Source organism: Etheostoma cragini, chromosome 17, assembly GCF_013103735.1.
Source record: "Etheostoma cragini isolate CJK2018 chromosome 17, CSU_Ecrag_1.0, whole genome shotgun sequence".
NCBI classification, from domain to species: domain Eukaryota; kingdom Metazoa; phylum Chordata; class Actinopteri; order Perciformes; family Percidae; genus Etheostoma; species Etheostoma cragini.
The window spans coordinates 17,133,604-17,147,488 of record NC_048423.1 but is presented as its reverse complement, the minus strand read 5'-3'; the positions used below and the strand labels follow the sequence as shown (position 1 = coordinate 17,147,488).

General features: G+C 46.1%; 1 protein-coding gene across 6 annotated transcripts in view; it reads left to right on the top strand.

The window, feature by feature from the left end:
* LOC117960420 overlaps positions 1–13,885 on the top strand; it is a 27,485-nt gene extending 13,600 nt beyond the window's left edge. For 2 of the 6 annotated variants that reach the window (XM_034898302.1, XM_034898301.1), the window contains exons 13-34: positions 91–187; positions 675–824; positions 1,036–1,185; positions 1,712–1,968; positions 3,163–3,298; positions 3,613–3,807; positions 4,234–4,386; positions 5,189–5,406; positions 5,732–5,915; positions 6,017–6,175; positions 6,492–6,845; positions 7,110–7,229; positions 8,877–10,778; positions 11,426–11,560; positions 11,676–11,750; positions 11,843–11,929; positions 12,028–12,119; positions 12,213–12,298; positions 12,384–12,447; positions 12,558–12,775; positions 13,219–13,365; positions 13,454–13,885. In XM_034898302.1, coding sequence (XP_034754193.1) covers positions 91–187; positions 675–824; positions 1,036–1,185; positions 1,712–1,968; positions 3,163–3,298; positions 3,613–3,807; positions 4,234–4,386; positions 5,189–5,406; positions 5,732–5,915; positions 6,017–6,175; positions 6,492–6,845; positions 7,110–7,229; positions 8,877–10,778; positions 11,426–11,560; positions 11,676–11,750; positions 11,843–11,929; positions 12,028–12,119; positions 12,213–12,298; positions 12,384–12,447; positions 12,558–12,775; positions 13,219–13,365; positions 13,454–13,719 — 5,245 coding nt within the window. In that variant the 3' untranslated portion in view covers positions 13,720–13,885. The remainder of the gene's footprint in view (positions 1–90; positions 188–674; positions 825–1,035; positions 1,186–1,711; positions 1,969–3,162; positions 3,299–3,612; positions 3,808–4,233; positions 4,387–5,188; positions 5,407–5,731; positions 5,916–6,016; positions 6,176–6,491; positions 6,846–7,109; positions 7,230–8,876; positions 10,779–11,425; positions 11,561–11,675; positions 11,751–11,842; positions 11,930–12,027; positions 12,120–12,212; positions 12,299–12,383; positions 12,448–12,557; positions 12,776–13,218; positions 13,366–13,453) is intronic. The other 4 variants (XM_034898305.1, XM_034898303.1, XM_034898307.1 and 1 more) reach the window with 4 other exon arrangements.

Here is a 13,885-nt window from a genome sequence, read left to right as displayed (position 1 = left end):
GGTTTCTCTCTCTCTTTCTCTGTGACTTACGTAATGAGAGCTCTTTATGGAAGTCATAATTGGAGTCACATGTCTGTGTTTTCTTTGCAGCAGGAAGCCCAGAGCGGAGCCCAAGCTTGCCACGGCCCCGCGAGGCCACCCACAGCTTCACACACAGCTCCAGAAGTTCACCGTGTCTGCTGACAAGGTGACTTGACCCGTGCAAGGCACGCCTGCATTTCCCCTTTACATCAAAAATCAAGTGTCTATACACTATGTTTTAACGAATATGGTTCATCTTGATTAAAAACCTCAATGGCAGAATTCATTGCTATGAATTGTCAAGTCAGCAATGCAGCTGTCAACTATCATCTATTACACCCTTTTCTTGTAACAAGCCACAGACATTATGTCACATTTTTGAATGAGAAATGAGACAAAGTTGTCATGCATTCGACTGTGACTGTGTGCAGACCAGTGTGCTACTGTTCTCTCAGTTCCAGTAATTGCCTTGATTTGTTTTACAAATACTAGGGTGGTTTAAAGGTCAGGATGAGAAGAATCACCTGGACCCTGGTCACTGTGCTTACTGTGGCATCTAAATGTCATTCCTTTGGCCCGCCCGTTCAGATATTCTTCTTTTTAACGGTTCATCTCTTCAACTGATTCCCCGTTTGCTCTCCTTTCCCTCTCAGACTTTGTCCTGGCTGAAAGACAATGTGTCCATGGCCACACAGGTGTGTTCAATAGCCAGCTTTGAGGGGCTGGAGGCAGCCAGGAGGGGCCAACACGCTCTGGAACAAGAAATTCTCACCAACAGGGCCAGGATAGAGGTGGTCAAGCGGGTGAGCCAAGGCGCACTGTCATATTAACAGTTTGTTTTAAAACACAAGCACTGGATGAATGCCGTGAATCAAAATATCCCCTACATTTTGTTGTGTATTAATCAAATAACGAGCTGAGACAGCTTCAGTTGCCCAAAGCTTTAGATTAGGTCCATATTTCGCGACATAAGTCCATCCACATGCTCTCATCAGTTTAACGCTCCGTCCTCAGGAGGGCCGCGGGCTGGTCCGTGCACAGCACCCAGGCTGCGCCAAGATAGAGGAGTTCCTCGGACAGCTGGACGTTCTTTGGGAGGAGCTGCGGCGGAGGCACCAGAGGAACGCAATGTATCTGAAGGCCTCAGAGGAGCTGGGTTTTAGGGTAAGATTCATAAAATATCTCACAACAGGCATTCCTCATGAGTCCTACCAAAGCCTTTTACTTACCTCTGATGGGGGAAATTTACGGTTATGACGGATGATTCTAGATCAGTTCTCCCATTGGGAGAAGCTTTCTGCTGGCCCAGTGCCTGGGCTGTTCACATGCACTCATGGTTTGAAGCTCATTGACATTCATCTTTACCATCTTAATTGGAAGAGTCTGCAAGGTATATTCCCCAAAATTTATGAAGCGTAATCCAAGGGAAATAAATTGCACTGCCATATAATTCGATTAGCGGATGGAAAGAGGCTGCAAATCCCCTCAGATTGATGACTAAGTTGGAAAGCGTGCGTGTTTTATTACAAAAGATGTAGGTCAGAGCATGGTCTACTTCCATTAGGTAAAGCTGTTATTGTCTTCTTAGTACAGTACATCACCTCTTTGTTTTCGCTGTGCACTAAATCACTTGAAAATTACTGTAGCAAAACCTCAACTTCATTAGCCCCTCTGCTTCTGTTCTGTGTAGGTTGTAAAAGTCCTCCAGGCCCTGGGCAGCATGGAAGCCTGGCTGGAGTCCGTTGAGCTTTCCATGAAGGAATCTGCTCTCGCTGGTGACCCTGAAACAATGAGCATGGCTGAGAGGGAGAGCTGTCTGCTGGAGAAAGCGATGGCAGCGCGCAGCCTGGAGCTCCGTGCTCTGAGGCAGGAGGTGGAGCGCCTCCATAGCCACAGTCACCCACACACACGAGGCCTGCCAGCACGCATGGAGGACGTAGAAAGAAAGTGAGTTTGTCAGAGAGGGAGAGGTCAGGGGTAACCCCCTGATGTCTGTCATCACAGAAGACTCATGTTATGGATCGGAACAATCACACTCTGGTGGTTTCACTTTTCACTGTGGTCTGGAAATATAGCAAGAATTTTGTCAGTGTTTCCAAGAGGTCACAGTTTGGGATTGTCATGTCTGCAATCCAACATGGAAGAGTGTGTTCATAAAATCCCCAGACAAACAATTTCACCCCATAAAACCACAAAAATATATATCCATAGATATCATAAGCTCTCCAAGTTGGCAAAAGAATACTCTCAATGTGCTCATTCATTGCAAGGCCCGGATTTATTCATTTGTGATTCATGCAGCACTTAGCGAGGTCCAACCCGCAGTCCTGACATTCACTTCACCCACAGCTTGTCAGTGTGTGTCAAAGTCAACCGGTCCATGTTTGCAAGATGACGCCTCTCTCTTAAGTTGGCCCTTGAAAGACAGGTTGTTGCCATGGACTCTCGGTAAAACCGTATGATGTTGGCTGGTTTACTGGACGTACCTATGTCCATAAACACAAGTTCAGACTCTGTAAAGAACACCAAGTTGAGCAAAGAAAATAAAGAAACGGAAATGGCTCCGTTTAAGTGTTTCCAGGGTGGGGGTGTTACATGGGGCAGGGATGGACACTTGTGGAGTCTGAGGAACCACTGATGCAGGTAGAGGCTCCCACTAAGCAGCTGTAAGACACTTGGGATGATGTCATTATTTAACGCTACATACAAGCAACTTCAGGCTCATTTATTCTGGAAAAAATACCCTTTGAAAGGGCACCCTTTACCATCTTGACTATAAACTCTGCACGGACAGGGTACCTTCATGCCTTCAAGTACAGGACGTGTTTATGTGACAGATGATATATGATTACCATTACATAAACAGCGCTCTAGCATGGGGGACAGGCACTCAGTCTACTGCTCGCGGTCTCTGTAATGTGGTTCTGCTGAAGGCTCTAGGCTTGCTGTAGATCTGGATGTGGATTGCTGTTAAGGTGTAGCTGGTCATTAAAACATTTCATGCTTGTGTGTGTGTGTCTCTCTCTCTCTCTCTCTCTCTCTCTCTCTCTCTCTCTCTCTCTCTCTCTCTCTCTCTCTCTCTCTCTCTCTCTCTCTCTCTCTCTCTCTCTCTCTCTCTCTCTCTCTCTCTCTCTCGCTCAGGTACCACCGTGTCCAAAGTGCCCTGACCCAGCAGAACTCCGAGCTCCAGGACACACGAATGCTGACTGAGTTCCTGGAGCGCGTGGAACTGGAGGAGAGCCAGGAGCTCGGCGGTAATCAGTACAGACTGGGCCAGGTGAGACATTGTGTACTATAAGTGCAAAAAAAGGGTAATTTCCCACAAATAAAAAATACATAAAAAGAATTCTAATTTCACCTAATGGTTTGGTTTTGAGATATTCATCTGTAAGATGTCTGTGACTAACTAAATACAATGAATGCGAATGGGATATTATTTGTGACGGAAAGTGGCAAAATGTTTTGCTGAATGTTTTTCGCCACCCTAAATAATCCACCAACCTCACCCCTTATTTTCTGTGGTAAAAGCGATCTTTTTCCATGATATTGGACCTGTCTGATAAAAACTCCTTCTCTTCCTGTAACCAACAGCCTCTTCACAGTAAGATGTCCTCAGCTCCTCCATTGCTGGGACTCCAAAGCAGGGGTGGTGGTGAGCCCCTGATAGGAAACATGGGGGACCCTGTGGAGGAACTACGAGAGGCCGTAGAGATGCTAAATGACACTGTTAGGGAAAGAGGCCGGTCGCAGAGCCACGACCAGGCCATCCAGGAGCTGCTTAGCAAGGTAAGGAGTTCTATTGAACTATGAGCTCCAGTTCTAGGTCATTACATTCAATGGTTGCTGAATTGTTTGTCATAAATAAGTTATAAGGATCTTAGATGATGCTGAAGGGTTTTTAAGTCACAAACAGCTGCACTAACCAACAGAGCCACATCTGGTTGCCCTTTGTCTGTGGCTATGTACTTTCATTGGCCCCAAACGAGCCAGCACTCCCCCTCACATGAGTGTTTTGTGTTCATTTGAATTGAATCTTGTTAAGAAAGCAGTACACATGTCAACATAGCACATACACACTTGCCCAGAAGGTTTGACACCATTTGAAACACTTGCTTGCAATGTGGCTCTCATTGGAAAACAAATAATACACAGTGAGGCATAATGACTTAATGACATCCTACAAGTACTCATGATGACTTTACGCCCGGCCAGCACGCCAGCCTGGCGGTGCACGTGGAGGAGTGCTTGTGCTGCAGCAAGGAGCTGGGCCTGGACATCCTGGAGAAAGAGACCGACATGGCCATCCAGTGTGAGCCGGACCGCTGCGGCCTAGAGGCTCTGCAGGAAAAGCAGGGACACCTGGAGGTGAGAGGAGGACGGTGTAAACATTCAAGATGATTCACTGGTGCTAATACGATCCAGTATTCCATCCTATCGACTATTGGCTTGGTGTGATAAGAAAGGGGAAGCAACCCCTCTCGTTCTCGCACTCGCCTCCAACACATTGTTCCACAGTCTGTTTCCTGTTGTGCCAGATTTTCTCAAATCTAAGAAAAGGGTCGGCCCACCCAGCTTTGTGCTGTTTAATTTATTATATAAACTGGCACCGTGCAATCACACACATACACATACGGAGAGTGCAGAAGTTTATTATTCACACAGGATCTTTGTGTGTGTGTGTGGTAAATCTGGTGGGGTTTGTTCTTTGCGTCCAGGTTTTACAGGGTTGGAGATGTGAGGTTGGTAGTCCTGTGTGAGTCATTTTTGGGCAGTGTTATGTTTATCACACACACACAGCTGTCTGGATTTGATACCACTGACGGGCAGAAATGACCTAATCTCCCAAACTGAAATAACTGTGCCGTCAGCATGCAGGCATCCACAACTCGGGGTTCTTCAGGCTTTCTGTAGCTGAGAAACGTTTCTCCCTGAGAACCCTTTAACGCTATTAATTACTGCCTCGTCAGAAGAAGAAAAAATTGGTCAAGTTTGCTCGCTTGCTATAGCGTGGCAGCCCATATGCAGCCCATATGGATCTCGAGCTGATTGATGTGCATTAAGCTATGGGGATGAGGTCATAGTCATACAGAGATACAATTGGTACAGGCTGTTCGAGTGATACGGAAGATGATGGGAGATGATAGATTTTTGTTGTGATTCTCCACAGATTGCCTCTAGAGTCATCAGGGAGGAGGTAACGGAGATGGAGAACCAGACGGCTCGCATGGAGGAGCTGTGCCCAGAGAGAGTGCACATACTCAGGGCAAAGATCCAGGCTATGCTGCAGGGCTGGACAGAGCTGGGAAAGAGTGTGACGGAGAACAAGTCACGTCTGCGAGAGTTTGTGCAGCTCCAGGACTTCTTCAGGAGCTACCTCGCCATGATGTAAGCAGGGCTCGGGGATGTCATGACCCCCTTTCTGCCAGACGTTCTTTCGTAATCCTTTTTGTGAGAACATCTGCCAATTACAATATTTAGAACAGAACAGGATGTTCTTTGTGTCAAGCACAGGTCCCTGGTGAAATGTATAATTTAAGATGTGCAGAGGGGGTCAGCCCACGTTTTTTGGGGCTGAGTGTGACAAGGCGATGAATGTCTGTCCAATCAGGGAGAGTCTGGACATTGTCATGTTTTTTGAAGTGTAAGGCTTTTCTCACAGGCCTGTTCCTTGTCTCTTCCACGACCTCCCTTTCCTCCCCCCTCTTAATAGCTCATGGACCGAAGACACCAGGTCGTACATTTTCTCAGATACCGCCTTGCATCTCGGGAAAGACGGCCAAGGGCCACTCGCTGCCGAGCTGGACATGCAGATTGAGCAAAAGTTTGAGGAGTTTGATGAGCTGGCGGACGCGGGGAGAAACCTTTTAGACAAAGAACACCACCTCACGCAGATGGTGAGGAGGGTTACACATTTATGACTCACTGCGATCCTTGAATATACTGTTGGTTTTAGTTTTTTTCCCCACTTTTACAAACCCTGAGTAATATGTTGTAGGTAAGAGAGCGCATGGAGGAACTGAGGAGTATGCTTGGGTGGATCTCGGTGCACTGGAGGGCTCAGAAACAACAATGGCTTCACAAGATGAGCAGACAGGAGCCTTCCCAAGATAACATTTATTCTGAGGCCACAATGTTCTGCTCTCCATTAACAGAGGTAAATAAGCAGAGAAGCATTAAATGTAGGGACAGACTAGGTACTAAAAATAAGTGTTTACAATGTCGTATTTCAGACATAAATGCCATCACTGCTGATAACCAGAGCCTTCTTTTAGGTGTTTCTACAAAATATTAAAAATAAAAGAACTGAAGATTTTGGCAGCCACAAAACAATTTAACAACCAATTAAACATAAACCATAATCAAAATAATCATCATAATAAATCACAAAACTAGAAATAGGCTGAAAACAAATATGTTAAATATTCAGTACTTCTTTACCAATAATTATTTGTTCATTTTTTCCTACAAAGAGTTCAGCTCCTGAGGTGGAGACCCACCAGTCCCATCCGTCCCCAGTTGTCACCTCCGATGACAAATTAAAGACAGCAGGAGACAGCCAGCCCACATCCCTGTCTGAGGAGAAGCAGTTAGAGGATGGGTATGAGGTCATGAACAGCATCGGACCACGGGGCGGCGAACCCACCTCCTCAGAGTCTCCCAAACCCTCCATTGTGGTTCTCAAAGAGCCCAACAGCCCTGCTTTAGGGGGCACGGTCAACCTCATCCTTAGCTTTGGTAACTCAGAAGACAGCCAGGTTCAGGTGCTTGAGCTGCCTGCTAGGATGGACCAGTTAGTTGAGAAGACAGCAGAGCCTGTCCACAGGGTGAGAAACACACTCATCACTTCTAATTAAAAGTCACCAAACACTATTATGGGGTGCCGCTGTTGTTGGCTTGGCTACATAAATTTCTCTTGTTAAAAGCACTGAAGGAAATGATCATTGTTGCTGTTCCACATGTCAATGCAGTAACAACAGATCCCTGTAATGACACTGCATGGGATCTCCCTCCTTGACTATCTGCTGCTGTACATTCCTCCCTCTCCTTTGGCCTTCATGTCTTCCCCCCTCCCCCCTTTTCTCCTTCAGCCTACTATGCCTCAATCTTCTGCCTGTAAAAACTTTTGGAGGCGCTGCCAGGGACTTTTGGAAAATACTATGGGTAGTTTAAAGCGAAAGAGAAAGATTTATCGGCAGAGTACAAATGAGGTAAATTGCCCATTGTGAACTGGCATGGCATGCTGCGTCTCGATGTGTGCTGGGACTGCATGCTGTGTGTAGTTGTCTTCTGGGGGCAGCATGCTCTACTAACCCGTTACAAGGTATAGCTGGACTGCAGCTTCCCCGTGCTGTCGCCCTCTCTGTAAGCCAGGCACAAGCGTGAAAGGAAACAAGTCTTGCCAAAGTGCTATCATATTTGCACTCACACCATCTCTGTAGTCACAGCGGCTGGAAAATCTACAGTTAATTTAAGAAAAGTGAGAGAAGGATAACAAACCACTTAACTGTCAAAACTCACATTTCCTACTTAACTGCAGTCATAAATGCAAATCCAAAACCAAATAAATTCTATTTTTAATGAAGCCCATTGTGTTGTAATGTGATGGGAAAAGAGGTACTGCTTTTACAATCCATTTGTGAAAATATAAACGTAATTAATGAAGTGTAGTTAAAATATGATATCCAATTAGTGAGCAAATCTTTTTTCAGAAAGAGGTATGCTGTCTTTATGTAACTGTAATTCAATTCATTTATACCAGATATGCATAAAAGTGACTTAAGAAACTAGACTGAAAATTGTATTTTAGGGCATTTTATCTAAAATTCGTATGCAAATTAGTTAACCCATTATACATTTCATTGTAAAAACAAGGATTTATTTAAGTAAGCTTAAGGCACTGAGAATAAACATGTCCATTTTGGATTGTGAATGTAATCCATTTTTAAAATAATCTGTCACTATCATTTTGCCCTTTCAGCTTGTCTTTTGTAATCTCAGATAAATGGTTAAATTCCCAACTGAATATTTGGCCAATGAATCAGTTTACACAACAACGTTTTCTTTTAAGCTCAACTTGTTTACTGCGCCTGGATTTAAAGCACTGATGGCAGAGACAGAATGAGGGTGATGAGTAAGAAAAGCACACGCAATCTTCTCCCTGCTGTGAATGTTGACAGAAGATCTGTCTTCGCTTTCTGTCATTTCACCACAAGCCTGATGCAAAACCTGGTTTTGTTTGGCTCTCCACGGAGGTGCCTCAATTGTGTAAAATAAGTGACCTCACCTTCACTTCCTATGAAATTCTTGCTCCAAAACGCCAATACATGCGCAGTCATTAGACAAAGAACTGGTGCTGAACTTTTCAAGAAAGGCCCCCAGACAGCACAGCGTGATTTATGGTCTGGGGGCTTCCACAGAAACAAGAGATTAGTCACAGAGTTGAAAGGTCAAGCCATTACAGCTGCATATGACGGCATGTGCAGCCACATATGATTTTGATTAGGTACTACAAGTGTGCAATCGCAACCATGTCCATGTTCTTTTGTCCTTTCGTCTAACTTTGATGTCTTCCGTGTATTAGGACATTTGCATTGCCGTGTGAGTTCTGTACATGACTGGATCCATTGTTTTCTCACACGTTTGGGATGTAGATTAAAAGAGACGGAAAAGTTACTGATTGTCTGAGTCAGGTTTGCTCCACTCATGTCATCATTCGTCTGTAACACATAAAACCGCTCTTGTTCCCGCAGAGGGCCGCAGTGCTCCAGCCTGCAGTGCCAGTAACCATGTGCGATAAAGCATTTACAGTCTCAATAAGACGAGAGCTCACACTAATATCCTTTTCCTTTTTCTAGGTAAGTACCTACTTGCATGTCAAGGATAACAACTTGGCTGTGGCCCCTGTGTATGAGAGTATCACCCTGCCCCGTCAAAAGAGCTGCTCTGCAGCCTCAGCCTCCCCGACCTCCTTGCCGCCCTCCTCCTCGCCGTCTTCCTTGGCGCCTTCACCTCAGGCCAACGTAACCTTCCACCCGTTGGCGGGGAGCGGCAGCAGCTCCATCTTCAGCAGCCTTAAGAGAATGGGCAAGAAGAGAAAAAGGAAGAAAGACGCTCGCAGACACACAATCCAGAAAATCATGGGAGTGGAGGAGCAAACAGAAGGGCTGCCTTATTATGACAGCGAGGCGATCACGTATGACACACATACATGGCCTCTGAAGGAAGGCAGAAGGAAGAAGAGTTCTCCAAAGAGTGGAGATGGAGTAGAAGCTATGGCCTATGTGAAGAATTCCCTGCTGAAGGACATAGAAACAGAATGTTCAGGAGAGTACAGCACAATTCCATATGCCGTATCAGAGGAGCCGACCACAAATCCTGCGAGAAGCCACTGCAGGTTCCTCTCGTTGGGCTCTGTGCTGAGCTTCGATCTACCAAAAGACATGACCCTCATCCCCAGCATTCAGGACATCATCACTATTGCCCCTCCGGAGTCCAAAAAAGGAGCAGGGACTGATCCAGATCCCCATTCCCAGAGACACACAGCCCTGAGCTCTTTCAAACAGACTCGATCCACTCCAGCCGTCACACACAGTTCAGCAGATATCATTTTTCCTAAAACACGAACAGTTGGGGCGAAAGACCTGCCTCAGGTGGACAACAGCTTCCAACCCCCACATCCTCTTGAGGAGGATGAGGATCAGACTGTACCATATAACGACCTGTCTGAAGCCCAATTCAGTGTGCACGAGGATGCAGAGCAGGAGTGGGACAAAATGGCATTAGAGGTTAAAACCAGTACAGCTCAAAGGGATGGGACCAGCAAGCATTCCCAGCTCCCTATTTATATGAACCACACCCAAAATACAGCTGCATGTACACATGAATGCCCTAGTGTCCATACGCTCATCCGAGACCTGAATGGACACCAGTATCATAAAAGTGCAAGACCGCAGAGTGTGCGTGAAAAGAGCCCTGGACCTCAGTGTCTGAGCCAAGCTTCTCATATGGTCGTGAATCTGAAGTCCACAGTGAGTGTGAGTGTTCGTCAGGACTCGGTTGACTCTGGAATCTCCACCTCGAGCAGTATTAAGCTTTGCACGGATGCTCCGTGTCCAGATAACCCGCACCCCAAAGGCGTGGTGGGGAGGCTCATGTCCCTTGAGGTGGGAGGTCTAGACTGTGCTAAAACAAGTGAGAACCCCATAAAATTGGCAGACTCAGCAGAGCTAGAAACAGATCCCGTCCACCTCGACCGCCAGCAGTTTGAGGAGGAAGAAGAAGAACTGGAGGACATCTGGAACCAGACGACTAGGTACAGACGGAGCATCTGCTCAGACATCATGTACCAACCCAACCAGGGCACCTTGGATCAATCCAGAGAGCCCGTGTCCCGCTCACCTTCGCCCAAGGCCCCAGCTGTGCTCTACAGGAACCTGGTCACAGCCTCAGCACCAAACCTTCTTGTGGCAGAGTTTAAACTGCCCCCCTACCTTCAGAGCTTGCTGGGTTACGACAAGCAACAGGGTCCCAAAAGTCAGCTCCCTCCACTGGCCATAGGAGACAGGAGGTCCTGGGCGTCCTTCCCCAACCGGGAACCAGCTGGCAAGACCTCATTGACAGTGAACGAGACGGCATCAGATCCAGTGAAGCTGCCAGATGTGGGGGACAATCTGAGATATATTTATCAATACCGAGAGGATGAGGAGGAGGAGACCAAGGTGGGGGAGGAGGTGGACGAGCACTCGGGTTGTTCGAAGGTGAGGTCAGCGTTTGACATACTGTGATGATGAAAACTTTAAAACTGGATCAGTTCACCCATTACACAACAAAACATGTTCCTTCTGGTATGCAGGCATCAGGGCGGGTTGGGTTTTACTTCCCCAGCGTTTGAGATATCCGTCTTCGAGATTTCCCAGTACAATTGAAGGGATTACAGTTTTGTTTGTGATGCTTACAGTAGTGAAAAATTACAATTAAAATGAATTTACCCTGTGCAACATCATTTAAAAATATAATTTTACGTGAGTTATATTCTCCTGTATCCACCCCTGATCTAAAACCTAAAAAATATAAACTATCAGCCTGTCTACATATCACCAGAGGAAAGTAGGAACAAGTTAGTACCAACTTTTTATAATGTAACTTGGGTGAACTGAAACTTTATCCCACCCTGCCTCATTTATTAGAATCCTAATTAATGCAATAGTAATACATGTACATGGTTATACAATATCAACAAGTGTCCCACAATCACACTTTTATAGTAAATACAAGCTGTAGTCATTTTGGCCCAGACCTCTAGTTGGGGTCTTTGTTTTGATGTTGATATTAAAGGCAACACAACTGCATGAGCAATTTATATTTGTCATCAGTGATGACTGTGGAATCTTCTTTCTCTGAACAGGACCATTCATTGAGTCTGCTGTCAGTTCATATGGGTTTGGGTGGCGTCTGTCAGCAAAGAAAAACCTCTCAAAGCCTGGACAACATGGAGAGGCAGGACGAATCACTGGCCACAGGAGGGCGCTGCTTCACCCTGGTAGGAGGGACTACAATCAGCTGCGCTTTTATTAGTAATATACGGCTCTCACGATGAACCACAGAGAGCACGTTTTTCTTTTGTGTCTAAATTGTGTTCATTTAAACGCTCTCAGAGTGGAAAGCCTGAGCTGCAGTCTATGGAGGGAACGCTGGAGAGGAAGCACAAGCTGCAGCTGGGAGGAAAGAAAGTAGGAAAGGCTCCGTTTTATGTTTAAGCGAGCATGGTCAACAAATGTAAAGGCCACAGTCAGCAGCACACGCTCTTATCTTATTTTCACAGGCTCCCTCCAGAGGCTGGAACTCCTACCATGCCGTCCTATATAGACACACCTTGTGCTTCTACCAGGATAGGAAGGATACACTGAGGGTAGGCAGAAAAATGACATCAATATTAGCTCCGGAGAACAGAAATGATAAATAATTGAATTAAATAGTATGAAGTCAATGATCTGTGCTGTGCTGCAGAGCTCCGCATGTGGCCTGCCTCTGAACCTCATGGGAGCCGACTGTTCCCCTGCGCCAGACTACACCAAAAAACCCAACTGCATTCGACTACGGTAACACTTTGATAAGCACTATATCACAATGACGATGTTTCCCCCTGCCGGGGTCAACTGGAGGTTGTAATAGTTGTCTTTTCTGGCCCTCAGGCTTCGCGATGGGTCTGAATATCTGCTCAATGCCTCCTCACGCTTTATGATGAAGAAATGGATGATGAAAATACAAGCAAACACGGGTGAACATTTAATCACGAATGCATGCTAATTCTGAGCTGATGTGAAAATGATGTGATTCATTTGTGTTTCTTTTTTTCATTATAGGGCGGAGTGAGTCTGTGTCTCCATTGCCAAGTGTCCCAGTTGATAACGACCCCTCCGTTTCCTTGTAAGATATGCCGGTTTAACAACCTCCAAGTCTTAATTCCAACGATGCTTTCAATCTTTACAATAACGTTTTGTGATTAAAACAAAAAATGTTTCCCTCCTACCTTCCAGAAAGCCCTTCCTCTGCTCCGGTTGTCATGGTCGCGCCAAGTGCCACTGCTCCTCCCACCATGAGGTCACCTCCACGTTCCCCAGGCGCAAACCGCCGGGCACCACCCAAACCAAAGAGATTGTTGTCCTCACCAGAGAGTTCAGTCACCTGCCGCAGAGTCATTTAAGGAGTGTGGATGAGCAGTCGGCCATCTCATCCTCAGATGGAGGCCGCTGTGGTAAGGTCTTCGGCGGTGTCACACCTGCTTCACATTCACACTTAGTGGAAGCAATACAAACCCCACCCTCCATCGGTGGCTTCTGAATAGCCCCGCTGAGAGGATGCACTCCAATATGGTGGTTATTGATTGGAAAGGATTATTTATTTATTTCCCTAGCAATTATTTCATCAAACAAGCCTTTGGTGCTTGATCCTTCATTTTTGAGGCTACTGTTGAGCTCAAAAAGGTACTGGTAGTAAAAGTAGTGCTCTACCCATGGGAAAGAAATAGTGACTGGCTGTTTCAGGTGCAGTATGTTCCACTAGGGGGAGCTAAGGTATTGTATTACAGGACTGCACAGAGGCAGCTCACATCTGGTAGGACAGTAACAGTTTCTCTTTATGTCCCTCGGCTCTTCTGTTCTTAATGTCTGCTTTTAATAATGTTTTGTCCCTCTCTAGATGATGAAGAAGACAGTTTAAAGCAGTTGATGACCTACAGTCTGTCTAGAGATTCCAAAGACAACGCCTCTTCCTCCCCTCACTCCCATGTCTCCAGCGGTCAGGACTGGCTCAGCAACAAGCGTCGCTCCCACTCCTTCACATCAGGTTGCAGAACCTAAAGCTATAATGTGCATGTCAATCATAAACATCTGTGTTGTGGTCTCCTAATGCTCTCTCTACTGTTTTCTCTCAGCAACGTTTCAGAAGATCAAACCCGCGTTGCACACCCCTGGAGGCAGAGGCCAGGAAAGAGGCTCCAACTACTGTGTGACTCTTGTAGTTGGAGACAAGTCATCGGACAGCGCGTCCATCATCAGACGCTCCGAGCCCCCGCCGCTGGCCTTAGCTGGAGGGCAGCAGGACACCTGTCAGGACCCGGCTCTGAGGAGCTACGCCAGCCTGCCACGGCCACGTAACAAGTCCGTCTTCAAAAAGTTCTTTGGAAAAAGGGACCTCTGAGTTTTGAAAAGGATTTTACTAAAAAAGGTTTTTTTACAAATAGCTTCTAATGTGCAGTGCACTTTTGTTTAAAAGCTAAAATACGCTACTACTGACTATATTTATGATCGGAAGACCTGCAACGGTTTTATTTTTGACGTGTTTCATATAAATCACTTTAAGTCCT